The 13,241-nt window shown below is 49.4% G+C and overlaps 1 protein-coding gene and 1 pseudogene across 1 annotated transcript; both read left to right on the forward strand.

Annotated features, from left to right (window-relative positions):
• The first annotated feature begins 6,073 nt into the window (after window positions 1-6,073).
• On the forward strand, window positions 6,074-6,874 carry LOC144102458 (uncharacterized; annotated as a pseudogene).
• A 3,377-nt stretch (window positions 6,875-10,251) lies between these two features.
• LOC144102459 (uncharacterized) lies at window positions 10,252-10,773 on the forward strand. The gene has a single exon (XM_077635725.1). It carries the CDS (start codon window positions 10,252-10,254, stop codon window positions 10,771-10,773), a length of 522 nt encoding a protein of 173 aa, XP_077491851.1.
• Window positions 10,774-13,241: the final 2,468 nt, after the last annotated feature.

The following is a 13,241-nucleotide window of genomic DNA, read 5'->3' on the forward strand; positions in this document are numbered from 1 at the left end:
GGTGACAGGGCCAGGCGAACGATGGCGAGGGCGCATGGGTGCGATTTCATATTTGACGGCACTCACTGTGCACACCACAGGGTAAGGGCCACCATACTTGGAACGAAATTTCTTGTAGTGACCGACGCGTCGAGAAGCCGACCACAGAAGGACTGTGGCGGCGATCGTAGGCAGACTTGTGGGACGCTTGAAAGATTTGGAGCCGACAGCAGGCTATTTGACGCGCCTGGGTCCCAAAGCGATGGCGTCAAGGGCGCAAGAGATGGTGGGGACTGGAGAAGACGGCATGAGAATATCCAAGGGCAAGGTGGCGTGCCTAACAAACGAGAGGTAGAAAAAAGGAATATCCCGTGGTGCCATACCGTGAAGAATTATATGCGAGGGTCACAAGGCAAGGCGCTGTCTCATTCTCGGTAGTCTGGGGAGACATAGTTGTACATAGACTTAGGTTTAGCCGCTCGGTGAGCCCATTGGTTTGTGAGTGATACGCTGTTGCAATCTTGTGCTGCGTGGAACACGGACAGAGGATGTCGTCAACGACTCTGTACAAAAAAGTACGGCCGCGGTTGGTGAGTAGTCGGCGAGAAGCGCCATGCTGAAGCTGGACATTTTGCAAGAGAAAATCCGCGACCTCTGTAGCGCAACTTGCCAGCAAGGAATGAGTGATGGCGTACGGAGTCGCATAGTTCGTTGCGCCAGCGATCCACTTGTTGCCGGATAGGAATGTTGGAAAAGGGCCGGGAACATCGATGCTCACACAGTAAAAAGTTTCCAGCACATCTATGGGCTTCAGAAGACCGCCAGAGAATGTAGAGGACCTATTACTATAGGTTGACACACATCAGAAGCGACGATGTAGCGTTTGACGGTACGATATAATCCAGTCCAAAAGATGCTGCATCGGACCAAGGATAAGTTCGGGGCACACCTAAGTGGCCTGCCTTTGGCAGATCATGGAGTTGCTCAAGGACAGAAGAGCCTAGCTGCTGAGTACTGACGAGCAGTAGTGAAGGCCCACCGGCCCAGGCTGCAGTGGCAGAGCCTGAAGTATATATAGTTTCGGGGACGGATTCGGGCTGTGTGAGCTAGGGCCATCAACGAGGGGTCGTAAGGAAAAATTTTGGCGCTTCTCGTTGGCGATGTTGAGAAGATCAGAGGTTAAAAGAGGCAAGGTACGGCATCAGCTTAACTAAGGTCGGCTGGTTCCACAAGGTAGCGAGACAAGCAGTCAGCGCCTTGGTGGAAACGCAGAACCCAGTGACCGAGGCGGCCGGTGGGGTCTTTTAGTGAAGAAAGCCAACAAAGAGCGTGGTGGTCTGTGACAATTGGGAAAGTGCAGTCGAAGAGTAGAGTCTATATCTGGCGCCTGCCCAGACAAGGGCGTGAGACTTGCGCCCAGTAATTCAGATTTGGAAATAAGGAGGCTGGCATAAGCAATGACGCGGTGGTAGCTCCGTAGTCATGTTGGGCGAGCACGGCACCGATCCCTCATCCGGGGGTGTCGGTGCGAACTTCAGTTGAAGCCGACGGATCGACAATCCCATGAAAAGGGAGTCACTCTGCCGGCGAAGTACAAGCACAAGTCGACAAAGCTTCGCGCATCCTTGGATGAACGTGGTAGAGGAAAATCTTTGACGGCTTGAATTTTAGCGGGATCTGGGCTTACACCTGCGGCGTCAACCTTGTATCCGAAAATGGTTAGTTGCCGGTGACCGGAATTTGCACTTCGAGGAGTTAAGCTGGAGTCCGGCTGTAAGGAACACTGCCAGAACACTCGTGATGCGGTCGAGGTGCGTGGCAAAGTAGGCAAGAAAAGCAGAGCGCAGTCTAATTACAAAGACAGGTAGACAAATTAAAGCCCCGGAGAAAGGAGTCCATCATGTGTTTGAAGGTTGCCGGCGCATTGCACAAGCCAAATGGCACGACTTTAAACTAATTTAAGGGGTCAGGAGTCATGAAAGCGGTCTTTTCGCGGTCTATGTCACCGACAGCAATTTGCGAGTACGCAAACCGAAGATTGATGGGAGAAAATACTTGGCTCCGTGTATTCAATGAAAAACATCATCAATTCAAGGCAGAGGGTAGACGTCCTTCCACGTGATGCGGTTGAGTTGACGGTAATTGACACAGAAGCGCCAGCTACCGTCCTTTTTAACCAGGACTACAGGTGAGGCCCAAGGATTTCACTATGGTTCGATGATGTCTTTAGTGAGCGTCTTGCCCACCTCCTGCTATGTTATGTTTCATTCTGCACTGGACACTACATGAACGCGTATGAAGAGGAGTGGCATCATCGGGGCGGTATGGAAATATTGTGTACACCCGCTGCTGTAAAACAACTGGGTTAGCTGGCCAGTCAAACTGCCAAAGGGCAGCTTTTACAGCGAAGCTGTATACATCTACCATCCAAGGAAATTTTAGTGACGTCGGCGTCGTCAGCAAAAAACGGCGGGCTGAAAATTGAATGCTTCACCGAGTGGAAAAGTACCCAACAGCACAGCAAGCGTATATCGTACTGATCATAAAGCAGTCGTAATATAAAAAATTAAGAAGTAAACAGGAAAACAACAAACAATTAAACAACATTAGAAATAAAATATAAATGGAATTAAAAATAACAATATATAAAAGTATAAATTGTGAATCTCCTTTCAAAACAGCCGTACAGCATACAGCTCAGTACTCGTTTTCATTAAGAAAAAGCACAAAACAAGCATCAAAACTAGATAATGAATCATAAGGCGCGTGTGAAGAATGGGAACACCGTTTCACCAATGCAACCCAACCAACCACCATCCATGGTTCATGCATTGATTTAACCTTAGCAAACAGTATCTCTTTAGTTGAATCTAAAATCACAGTGTATATCATACTTATCATAAAGCAGTCGTGAATGTCGTTGTAATGTAATGGAGGGTAATATAAGTGCATTTCACGTGTCTCTAGTTTGTAGTCTCTAGAGCCACGTGTGTGATTTTTCAAGTGACGCCGCAATCTGTAATTGGGTGTCAGTTTACAGCTTCGCTGTCTAACCACTTTCACAGCCTATATTGGAAACAGGATTTTTTTTTACGCAGCCCTTTCATGTACCTACACATACAGGAAAAATGAAGATTCCATTTGATCATTTGAAATTTTGGGCCATTCGGTTTCTATAACCCATTATTTGATGTTCTTGGCATCATTTAAGCAGAAAATCAAGGAGCTTTCTTTGTTTTTCACTGGGAAATTAGAGCTTCTCTGCTTTATCCAAAGAATTTGAATTCCTGATTTGGATTCAAAACTTTTTTGGAGAATAAAAGCGCGGAGATAACTCCCTGCGGGTGTCGGAAAAAGGAAAGACGGTTGCCATACTGTGCCGGCACTTTTTACTACCACTCATTTTATCTACTAATCCTTTCTACCTGATGTAGTTTATTAAAAAGGGAACATGTGTTTTCGAATAGCGACATGCCAAATTTAAAAACTGTCCCACACATCAAAGCTTCGAGCAATTAACGATTGAAGGACAGTTATGATACAGTTGAATTACAAATTAGCCTTAGAACATAGTGCGACTTAGGTAGGCTTCGAAACCTACCTGGCCATTGCCAAAGTTGCAGAAGCTCTGGAGTCGAATAGCTCTTTGTAAAAGTGTTGTTCTGCACCATGGTTTCTGAAGAAAAGGTATATTTAATAATTACCCAGTTCATTCGCTGCAGGCAAATTTCGCACTCTCTTTAGAAATGCGTCTTGAAAACTTTTGCGCGCCAAGACTTCTCGACACCATGCCCCCATTCGTTGAAAAGAGTTTCAGGTTCAAAAATTGGTTCCACATCGTGCCTTGCCGGGGTCATTTTCAACCTGTAATCAGCAAAATCACGATACTGCAAAGTTACTCTTTCATGCGAAGTGTCGACGGACCTCGTGAGAGTAGCTGGGGGTAGTTAGGGTCGCCCTAATTGCCATTCGTAAGTTCTCATTGCCAGTTTTCCATAACCTTTCCGACTCACGACGTAAATCAGATCGGTCTCAGGTTGCTAGGGCAGTCCGGTCTATTGCCTGGTTTGGCTATGACGCAGACGGAGGCTGTTTTCGAATAGTTCGGTAAAGTTCCGTCTTTCGAGATTTTGTTAAGCAAGTCTACACGGACGTTTTCTTGGTACCGTGAGAGATTTCGCAGCATGGAATATTTGATTCCATCCGCTCCTGTGGCAGCTCTCTTACTCATGGTTGCTAGTGTGGGAAAAATACAGCTGTGGTGAAGTGTAAGTCTATGCCATAGTAGAACTGCGTCGTGTAATGCCGAAGCGTGTCTACCTTCGTTTGTGGAGAGAACGCATCGCGGAACGCTTTTTCAAGTTGTTCGCCATTCAGCTGTAAAGTAGGCTGGGTTTCTGCCAAGGGTCTGCGGTTTTGTATGTCCCATCAGGGTGGTGAGCATTATCCGGACTATCGCGATGTGGAGGTATGCCTGCGTCTGTGAACTGCTGCTGCTCGCGACAAGGTTGGTTGGTTTTTAGGGTTTGCTCGTACAATTGGGTGAAGTAAATGAATGGTCGTGCTGTTGGCATTGGAAAGAGTGTTGCTGACACTCATGGGCTCAGTTCACAGATTTCGCCAAGTGGTGGTTCCTTGCAGTAGTGAGGGCAGCGGACGAAGATATGCACGGTCTCAGCAGAGATTCCGCCGGGTGTCTAAACTCTTGAGAGGTAGCGCATTACGTGAACATGAAAATTGGTTTCTGAAAACAGGCAATGGCGCAGTAACTCTCTCAGATACTGCGGTAGACACCCGAGCCGTGCCGGAAGCGAAGGGGGTAAAACAGGAAGTGAAAGAAGAAAGGAAGAAAAAAGTGCCGTGTGGAGGGCTTCGGAACAGTTTCCACCTCCGGGGATCTTTAACGTGCACTGGCATAGCACAGCACACGGGCGCCTTTTGCGCTTCGCCTCCACTGAAACGCGGCCGCCGCGGTCGGGTTCGGACCGGGGTACTCCGGGGTACTCCGAGGTACTCCGCCGTGGCGGCGCTCCGTGGCGGCGCTCCCCTTTCAAAGGAGGAGAGAGGGGGCAGATTCTTGACAACACAAAATGAGTAAAAGTCTGGAAGGAATCCTCAGTTCTATAGCCACCGTTTCGACAAGAGGCCTGAGTTTTTAGGAGCCGAGGCGAATACAAGTCCTCTTGTCGAAATTATTGCTAGCCGACTAAGGCTCCCTCCCTCTTCAGGTAGATTTTGCTGTATGTTTCAACGGTAGTAATGATGCATCCATACGGTCTGCCAAAGTCCTCTATGAAGCCCGAAATACCCACTCTCTTTCTCCACGTACGTTAATACGACTTACACAATAGAGGGTATAGGCACCACACTTGTGTAACTTCTTGAAATCTGGAGAAATACGCCTGGGTCGGCGGGTGCTCCTTAAGCTCAGTGTTTCACCTCTCACACTTTCAACAGTCTCCTAATGCTACCTTCACATCCTAATGCTGCAGGAAGCAATTGGCCTTGGTCAGATTCATTGAGCTCCGCGTGGCCCCAATTCGAGTCTTATTCGTGATCTTGACATCGACTGCACATGGAAATGCTCTTCAGCAAGTGCTTCTGGAGCACTGGGGGAAACAGGATTTCCAACCGGTAGAATGATTGCATTGTTTGGAGCGCTAGCAGACAGTTCAACATCACCCAAACTTCCTATAAAAACTGTATACATGCTCCGGTTACCTGTCTAAGCTTCAGGTCACACCTTACTTTCACAATTTTCTCACTGATACGACTAAATGTATCGTCCCATTTATGGCGTTTTACGTTCGGCAAAATGCCAGAACCCTTAATATAAGGGCATATATATTGTAACTTGCTTTGCGTAGACGACGAGGGAGAGGAGATCAGAAGCGTAGAGAAAGAGGAAGCTGGTCGGTCTGATCGGTTTGAGCTCTGCGCCCCGTCGCTAAATCTCTTAAATAAACACCCCAGACTCACTCAGTGCCTGCTGAGTACGTAACAGTTGTGGTGGACGTTGCTGGGTATCACCACGGATTCCCCTGTTCCTAGACGCAGCCGCAGAGTTGTCGGATTGACACCACTTCCACTGGATATGCCTCAGGACGGCGGCGCCGAGCAAGCAGCACCCGCGGCGGGCCACTGGCAGCATCACCGCGAACCGCGCCCCTTTGCTGGAAGGTCCGATGAAGACGTCGACAAGTGGTTGACTAATTACGAGCGGGTGAGTCACTATAACGGCTGAAATGCCACAGTGAGGCTAGCCAACGTCGTATTCTTTTTGGAAGCGACAACGCTGATTTGGTTTGATAACCATGAGGAGTCTCTTACCACGTGGGAACGTTTTATAGAAGAGAGAAAGAAATGTTTTGGTGACGGCTCTGCCAAAAAGAAACGCGCCGAACCGACGTTGCTTCAACGGGCCCAATTACCTGGTGAGACTTGCACCATGTACATTGAAGAAATCGTAAAGTTGTGCAGGCAAGTGAACCCGCGGATGTCTGAAGAAGATAAGGTCGGACATTTACTTAAAGGGATTGCTGAAGATGTATACAACTTCCTTATTAGCAAAGACAGCTTGAAGTCGACGGCCGACGTCATCAAGCATTGCAGAGCGTTCGAGGCTTTGAAGCTTCGTCGTATTGGGCCGAAATTTGGGCGCCTGGCGAATGTCACCTCCATCGCCAGCGTTGACGTCGCTGCTCCAGTGTCAATAGCTGACATGATTCGCCAAATTGTGCGCGAGGAACTCCCCCGGTATCAAGACCCCGTGCACCGGGATGACGCCCAGCAAGATGGTTGTGCATTGCAGGCAGAGCCCGCAACACCATCTACTTCTTGGGCTCCAGCTGGCGTTTCGCAGAACTTCGGCGATCGGAAACCCCGCGAGGTATAGTCTGCCTACCAGTCTGTGGGAAGACGGCGTGCCTACACAGGCGACTTGGCGCGACAACAGCCTCGAGATGATTACAACCAACGTTCTGACCACGCTTGGCAAGCATCATACGTTGATCGCTGGCGCCCGCCACCTGTGTGTTACCGCTGTGGCATGACCGGACATATATCCCGATACTGCCGCCGACGAGGCCCGACGCAACCTGACCATCGCCTGTGGCCGAACACTTCCCTCAACCCCGATGCAACAGTTCAGCACCCAACGCCAACATCCTCTTGGGGTAGCTACCGTGCGGCGTAGCTGCGAAACACCTCGCCTGCCTCCGACCGCAGCCTGACACCACCACCTTCACGTCAACGACGCTCACCATCTCCTCGACGCCGCTCGCCTCCTCCGGGAAACTAGACGGCGCGGCAGATGGAGGTGAGGCCGCCGGCGAGTCGATATCATCAATCCCTCTTCCCGTGTTTATGTTAAAGAACAAACTTGAAGTGCTTATCGACGGAATTCGAACTATGGCGTTAGTAGATACCGGTGCGACAGTATCTATAATGAGTTTGAACTTCAAGAATAGTTTGGGTCGAAAAGTAATGTTTGGTTGGGATCGGGCTGTGGTGCTTCGGGGTGTTGGGGGTGAAACATTAGTTCCCCTTGGTGTCTGTTCTGCGAACGTTATTATCGGTGGTCAAGTGTTCAGGACTGAATTTGCTGTGCTGTCACGTTCCACACATGACGTTATACTTGGAATTTACTTTTTGCAGCAGTGCGGTGCCACATTAGGCTGTCGTATTGGAGGGATTTCATTGGACGCAACTCTGATGTCGGCTCTTGTGGAAAGCTCCTCTCTTCATTTCGGAGCGTTCTCTGTGTCAAAGGACACAGTTGTACCGGCGATGTCTGCCGGATTTGTGCCGGTTGTTTCATCGAAAATTTTGTGTGATGCCTTCGATGCCGTGGTGGAACCCACTGCACTGACGTGTGCTAAGAAGAGTGTCCTCGTGCCCCGTTGCGTAGTCCGCGTAACTAGTGGCGGCCACACCACGCTGTGGACAGTGAACTATTCGGAAGAGCCCGCCGTTTTACCTCGTGGCATGAAGCTTGCCCATTTCGAGGAAGGCTTGTCGGTTTCCGTTGCGGCGCTCAGTGATCACGCTTTTGAAGAACCGGGACACCCCTGTGAAGAGTCCAAATTTCAGGCCATGATTAATAAGTCCCTTTTGCACGACCGAGCGCCGCATTTTGGTGGGACTGCTTTCGAAGCATGTCACAGTGTTCGATTTTTCCAGAGACCCTCCAGTACCCATTCCCCGTTCTCGCGTTCATCATGTGATGGATACTGGATCCGCACCTTCAATACGACAAAGGCCTTACCGCGTATCACCAGCCGAACGTGAGATAATAGACCAACAAGTTCCTGACATGATAAACCGAGGAGTTGTCCAGGAATCTTCAAGCCCTTGGGCGGCCCCAGAGATCTTCGTGAGAAAGAAAGATAATACGTGGCGGTTCTGCGTAGACTATCGTCGCCTAAATGCCATCACAAAAAAAGATGCGTATCCGCTCCCACGCATAGACGATGCCATCGATTGTCTACACTCCGCTTCATAGTTTTCCTCGGTTGATTTAAGGTCAGGGTACCGGCAAATACCAATGCACCCGAACAACAAAGAAAAGACTGCATTTATCACACCTGACGGACTGTATGAATTTAATGTCATGCATTTTGGACTATGCAATGCACCTGCCACATTTGAGATTTATGGACATTATTTTGCGTGGTCTGAAGTGGCAGATTTGTTTGTGTTATTTGGGTGATGTCGTGATCTTTGGGAAGACATATAGCGAACATAACAGCCGCCTCGCTATCGTCCTCGACTGCATTGAAAGAGCGGGCCTGGTTCTTAACTCTAAGAAGTGTCACTTTGGTGAACGTCAAATAATTGTCCTCGGTCACTTGGTTGATAAAGACGGTGTCCGGCCGGATCCCCAGAAAGTTGAGGCTGTCACCAACTTCACAGCGCCGCAATCAGTCAAGGAACTTCGCAGTTTTGTAGGGCTGTGCTCGTATTTTCGCCGTTTTGTTCCGCGGTTTGCCGACGTCGCCTTCCCACTCACGTGCCTCCTACAAAAAGACATGCCTTTCCAGTGGACCCCTGGCTGTGAGTCTGCATTCCGCCATCTGAAATTTCTCCTGACGTCGGGACCCATTGTGCGCCATTTTTGCCCGTCTGCTCCCATCGAAGTTCACACCGACGCCAGTGGTGTCGGAGTTGGCGGTGTGCTCATCCAGCGCCACGGCGGAGATCAGCATGTGATAGCTTATGCCAATAGGTCGTTGAGCAAGTCGGAACGAAACTAAGTTACCGAACAAGAGAGTCTCGCGGTAGTTTTTGCTGTGCAACGCTTTCGTTCCTACCTGTACGGCAATGCTTTTGCCATCGTCACCGACCATCATTCGCTCTGTTGGCTCATGAATCTCCGTGGCCCATGTGGCCGACTTGCCCGCTGGGCTTTGCGGCTACAAGAGTTTAACTTCACTGTCGTGTACAAAAGCGCTCGTCAACACGCCGACGCTGACTGTCTGTCGCGCTTGCCGCTTCCGACGACTGCTTGCGATGGCGACAACTTCGACGACTACCTCGCTTCTGTCTCACCCAGATGCTAACCAATTCAAGACTGAACAGCGCAAGGACACGACGTTAAAAGCACTTTTCGACGCCGCCGGCCATTTCCCTGCTGCCCGTTTCTGTATTCTCGCTGGTTTACTTTACAAGAAGAATTTCACGCCCGGCGGTGCACGGTTCCTTCTCGTCGTGCCGGAAAGCCTTCGCATCCCTGTTCTTCAAATGATGCACGACGATGCCACGTCAGGCAACTTGGGAGTTGTCCGGACCGTTCACCGCACACAAGAACGTTTTTACCGGCCCAAAATGCGTCAAACGATTCAACAATACGTAGCCAGCTGTGTCCAGTGCTAGCGTTTCAATATCCCTGCATCGTGTTCGCCAGGCCAGCTGCACCCTGTCACACCTCCGACCACCCCATTTGAGCAAGTGGGCATCGGCATGTTAGGCCCTTTTCCCCGGTCTGCGAATGGCATCCGCTGGGCGATCGTGTGTGTTGATCACCTAACCCGATACTGTGAAACAGCAGCTATACCGTCTGCCACTGCTTCCGATGTGTCTAATTTTCTCCTGCACTTTCTCTTTCTCCGTCAAGGACCTCCTCGCGTTCTCATCAGTGATCGTGGACGCCAGTTTACTGCGGATGTTGTCGAAGCACTTCTTCGTCGCTGCGAATACAATTTTCGTCACTCGACACCGTATCACCCACAAACGAACGGCCCCGTCGAACGCACAAACCGCACGCTCACCACTATGCTAGCCATGTACGTCGGTTCTGACCATAAGAACTGGGACGATGTCCTACCTTTTATTACGTATGCCTACAACACTGCACGGCATGAAACAACTGGCTACAGCCCCTTTTACCTCCTGCATGCTCGCGTTCCCCGCCACTGCATCGACACCATCCTTCCTTTCTCCATCTACGATGAGCCTTCCATCGCCACTACACTCTGCCGAGCTGTAGAAGCGCGTCGAATTGCCCGCCTCCGCATTTTGGACTCTCAGCAGCGCTCTAAACACCGCTACGACATTCGCCACCAGCCCATCTCCTATGACCCTGGCGATCGAGTGTGGTTGTGGACGCCGCTCCGGAAGCGCGGTTTGTGTCAGAAGCTCCTGTCCCACTACACTGGCCCTTTTGTTGTGCTCGAGCGCATCAGTGATTTGAACTACGCCGTCTCACGCCTTACTGACAGCGGCCGATGCTCACGAAAGATTCATGTGGTGCATATTGCTCGGCTCAAACGCTTCAGCCCTCGGGACACTGCTTAGCTCGCCGTGGGAGGCTTCGTCTGCGGAGGGGGATGTGTAACGTGCTTTGCGTAGACGACGAAGGAGAGGATATCAGAAGCGTAGAGAAAGAGGAAGCTGGTCGGTCTGATAGGTTTGAGCTCTGCGCCCCGTCGCTAAATCTCCTAAATAAACACCCCAGACTCACTCAGTGCCTGCTGAGTACGTAACAATATATATATATATATATATATATATATATATATATATATATATATATATAGCCGCCTCGGTGGCTGAGTGGTTATGGCGCTCGGCTGCCGGCCCGAAAGACGCGGGTTCGATCCCGGCCGCGGCGGTCAAATTTCGATGGAGGCGAAATTCTAGAGGCCCGTGTGCTGTGCGATGTCAGTGCACGTAAAAGAACCCCAGGTGGTCGAAATTTCCGGAGCCCTTCACTACGGCGTCCCTCATAGCCTGAGTCGCTTTGGGACGTTAAACCCCCCATAATATATATATATATATATATATATATATATCGTGAGCCATCGCTCGCACAGGCGTCTTTTATTCGGGAACAGCCGGGCACACAGCGCGCACTCAAAGCGCTCACACAAATAGTTCCCCGGCAGGAAAGCGGCCGTCCTGGCCGCGGATTAAATAGAAGAGGGGCGACGGGTGTAGTTTCATCCGCGATACATGAACCACTTCTTGAGAGCGGCGACGGCTGTCGATGACGGGGTGCGAGGGAACAACGGCGTAGTTGACCGGAGATGTTTGCTGGACGACAAGATAAGGTCCTTTGCAATAGGAAACATTGGTTGCGCTTTCTAGACAATCACATGTAAGAAGACAGGACAGGCGCAAACAACTGAGGTTTATTCCAGAAAAAAACACTTTCATATCATGCCATACCAGCGCAGGCGCATCAGGGTATCAGCAGCGTAACAAAGGAACAACCTAAAATCAGAAAAAACCAAAGGCGTGGCTCACCTAAACATACTATCAAGAAAACGTGCCTAACTATTGTAAAGTATGACTGATGTGTCACTGATGATGCTTGTCCTTTGTTTTTTATAAAATAGGACTCAAGAAGTTCACGTGCTTTTTCATTACTGCACTTGCGCAGGATCTTAACTTGGTGGAGCAGGGGCCTGCATTTATGTTCTAAGCAGTGCATGGATAAATGACGTTGCTCCTGGTTTTTAATTGATCTTTCGTGTTCTCGGATTCGCACGTTCAAACATCGGCCCGTCTGGCCTATGTAGGTTTTGCCGCATGTCAGGGGAATCTGATAAACAACGCCAAATTGGCTATCTAAATAGCGATTCTTGTGTTCCACGCCGCAGCCACCTTGCTTCGTTCTGGCGTGAAGTCTCCCAATGCGGGCGCAAAGGCGACTCAGCATGCAGGGAGCCGAGAAAACGAGTGGGACACCATGATACGTATGATACGGTCATACGTCTTCAGGTGACCAAAATGACCGGCAGAGGCGTCGTCGTGGTAAGCCTGCAAAACTTGAAGACGAAGGGAGCGAGGCACAACGGGAACCCACCGGTGACCCGTAGGGTGGTAGGTGTAGCGGTAGAGTGTGCCGTGCTGAAATCTGAACTGGCGAAGCTGGAGGCGCGAGCGACTGTTGGGTGCCGCTGATTGGCCTCGGAGACGATCGATGATAGTGCGGCAGTATGGATATATATATATATATATATATATATATATATATATATATATATATATATATATATATATATATATATATATATATATCTGAAACACGAACTACGTTCTACATAGTCAACCACCGCATTCAGAATTGAAAGATTTACTTAGGGGTCACTGCTTAAAATATGTGTCCCCTGTTAAACGTAGTATCAATGTAAAACCATAAATGTAGAATGAGACAATGGAATCAACTTTGGTCTAGCTTTGTCCGGTCCCAAACATTGTTTCAGACTCTACAGGAGAACTGCATAATTTTAATTGCTAGCAGGATGAGGTTTATTCATTTAAAATCCATACCAAGATAACCAGCTGATTCAGCACACTTCGGAGCCACATTTAAAAAGAGACATGATCATTTTGCCAAAAAAACTTCAGCGATGAAACCAGGTGTAATCTCAGCTGTAATCAGCTGACGTTATACCTTGCTGACGTTCTGCACTGACTACTACACCGTAGCTCGACGCTGTAAACAAATGCAAAGGGATTAGGCGCCTCGATAATCAGAAGCGGTGACCGCAATGTACGCTCCAATTGTGAACCAAGAGGCCGTAGGGAGCTAGGTAAAACTTTTTGCGCAACCCAATGTTACCCTTTGTGTTGTCCAGCTCAGCACGCATATATTTCGTGTTTAACTGACAGTGCTTACATTCCGTTAAGTTCCAAAATCCGCCGAACGCCGCCTATGGGGTATTCGTGGGCTTGTGGCGGCATGGAGGTCGAGGAGCCAAGCATAGCCAACAACGCACGTGACGAAAAAAATAGAACGGAGATGTTTAAAACATAGT

The sequence above is a fragment of the Amblyomma americanum genome, chromosome 8 (genome assembly GCF_052857255.1).
Source record: "Amblyomma americanum isolate KBUSLIRL-KWMA chromosome 8, ASM5285725v1, whole genome shotgun sequence".
NCBI lineage: Eukaryota > Metazoa > Arthropoda > Arachnida > Ixodida > Ixodidae > Amblyomma > Amblyomma americanum.

What these genes read in the sequence shown, in the direction of transcription:
- LOC144102459 (XM_077635725.1), top strand. Translation starts at nt 10,252, where the DNA reads ATGCTAGCCATGTACGTCGGTTCTGACCATAAGAACTGGGACGATGTC.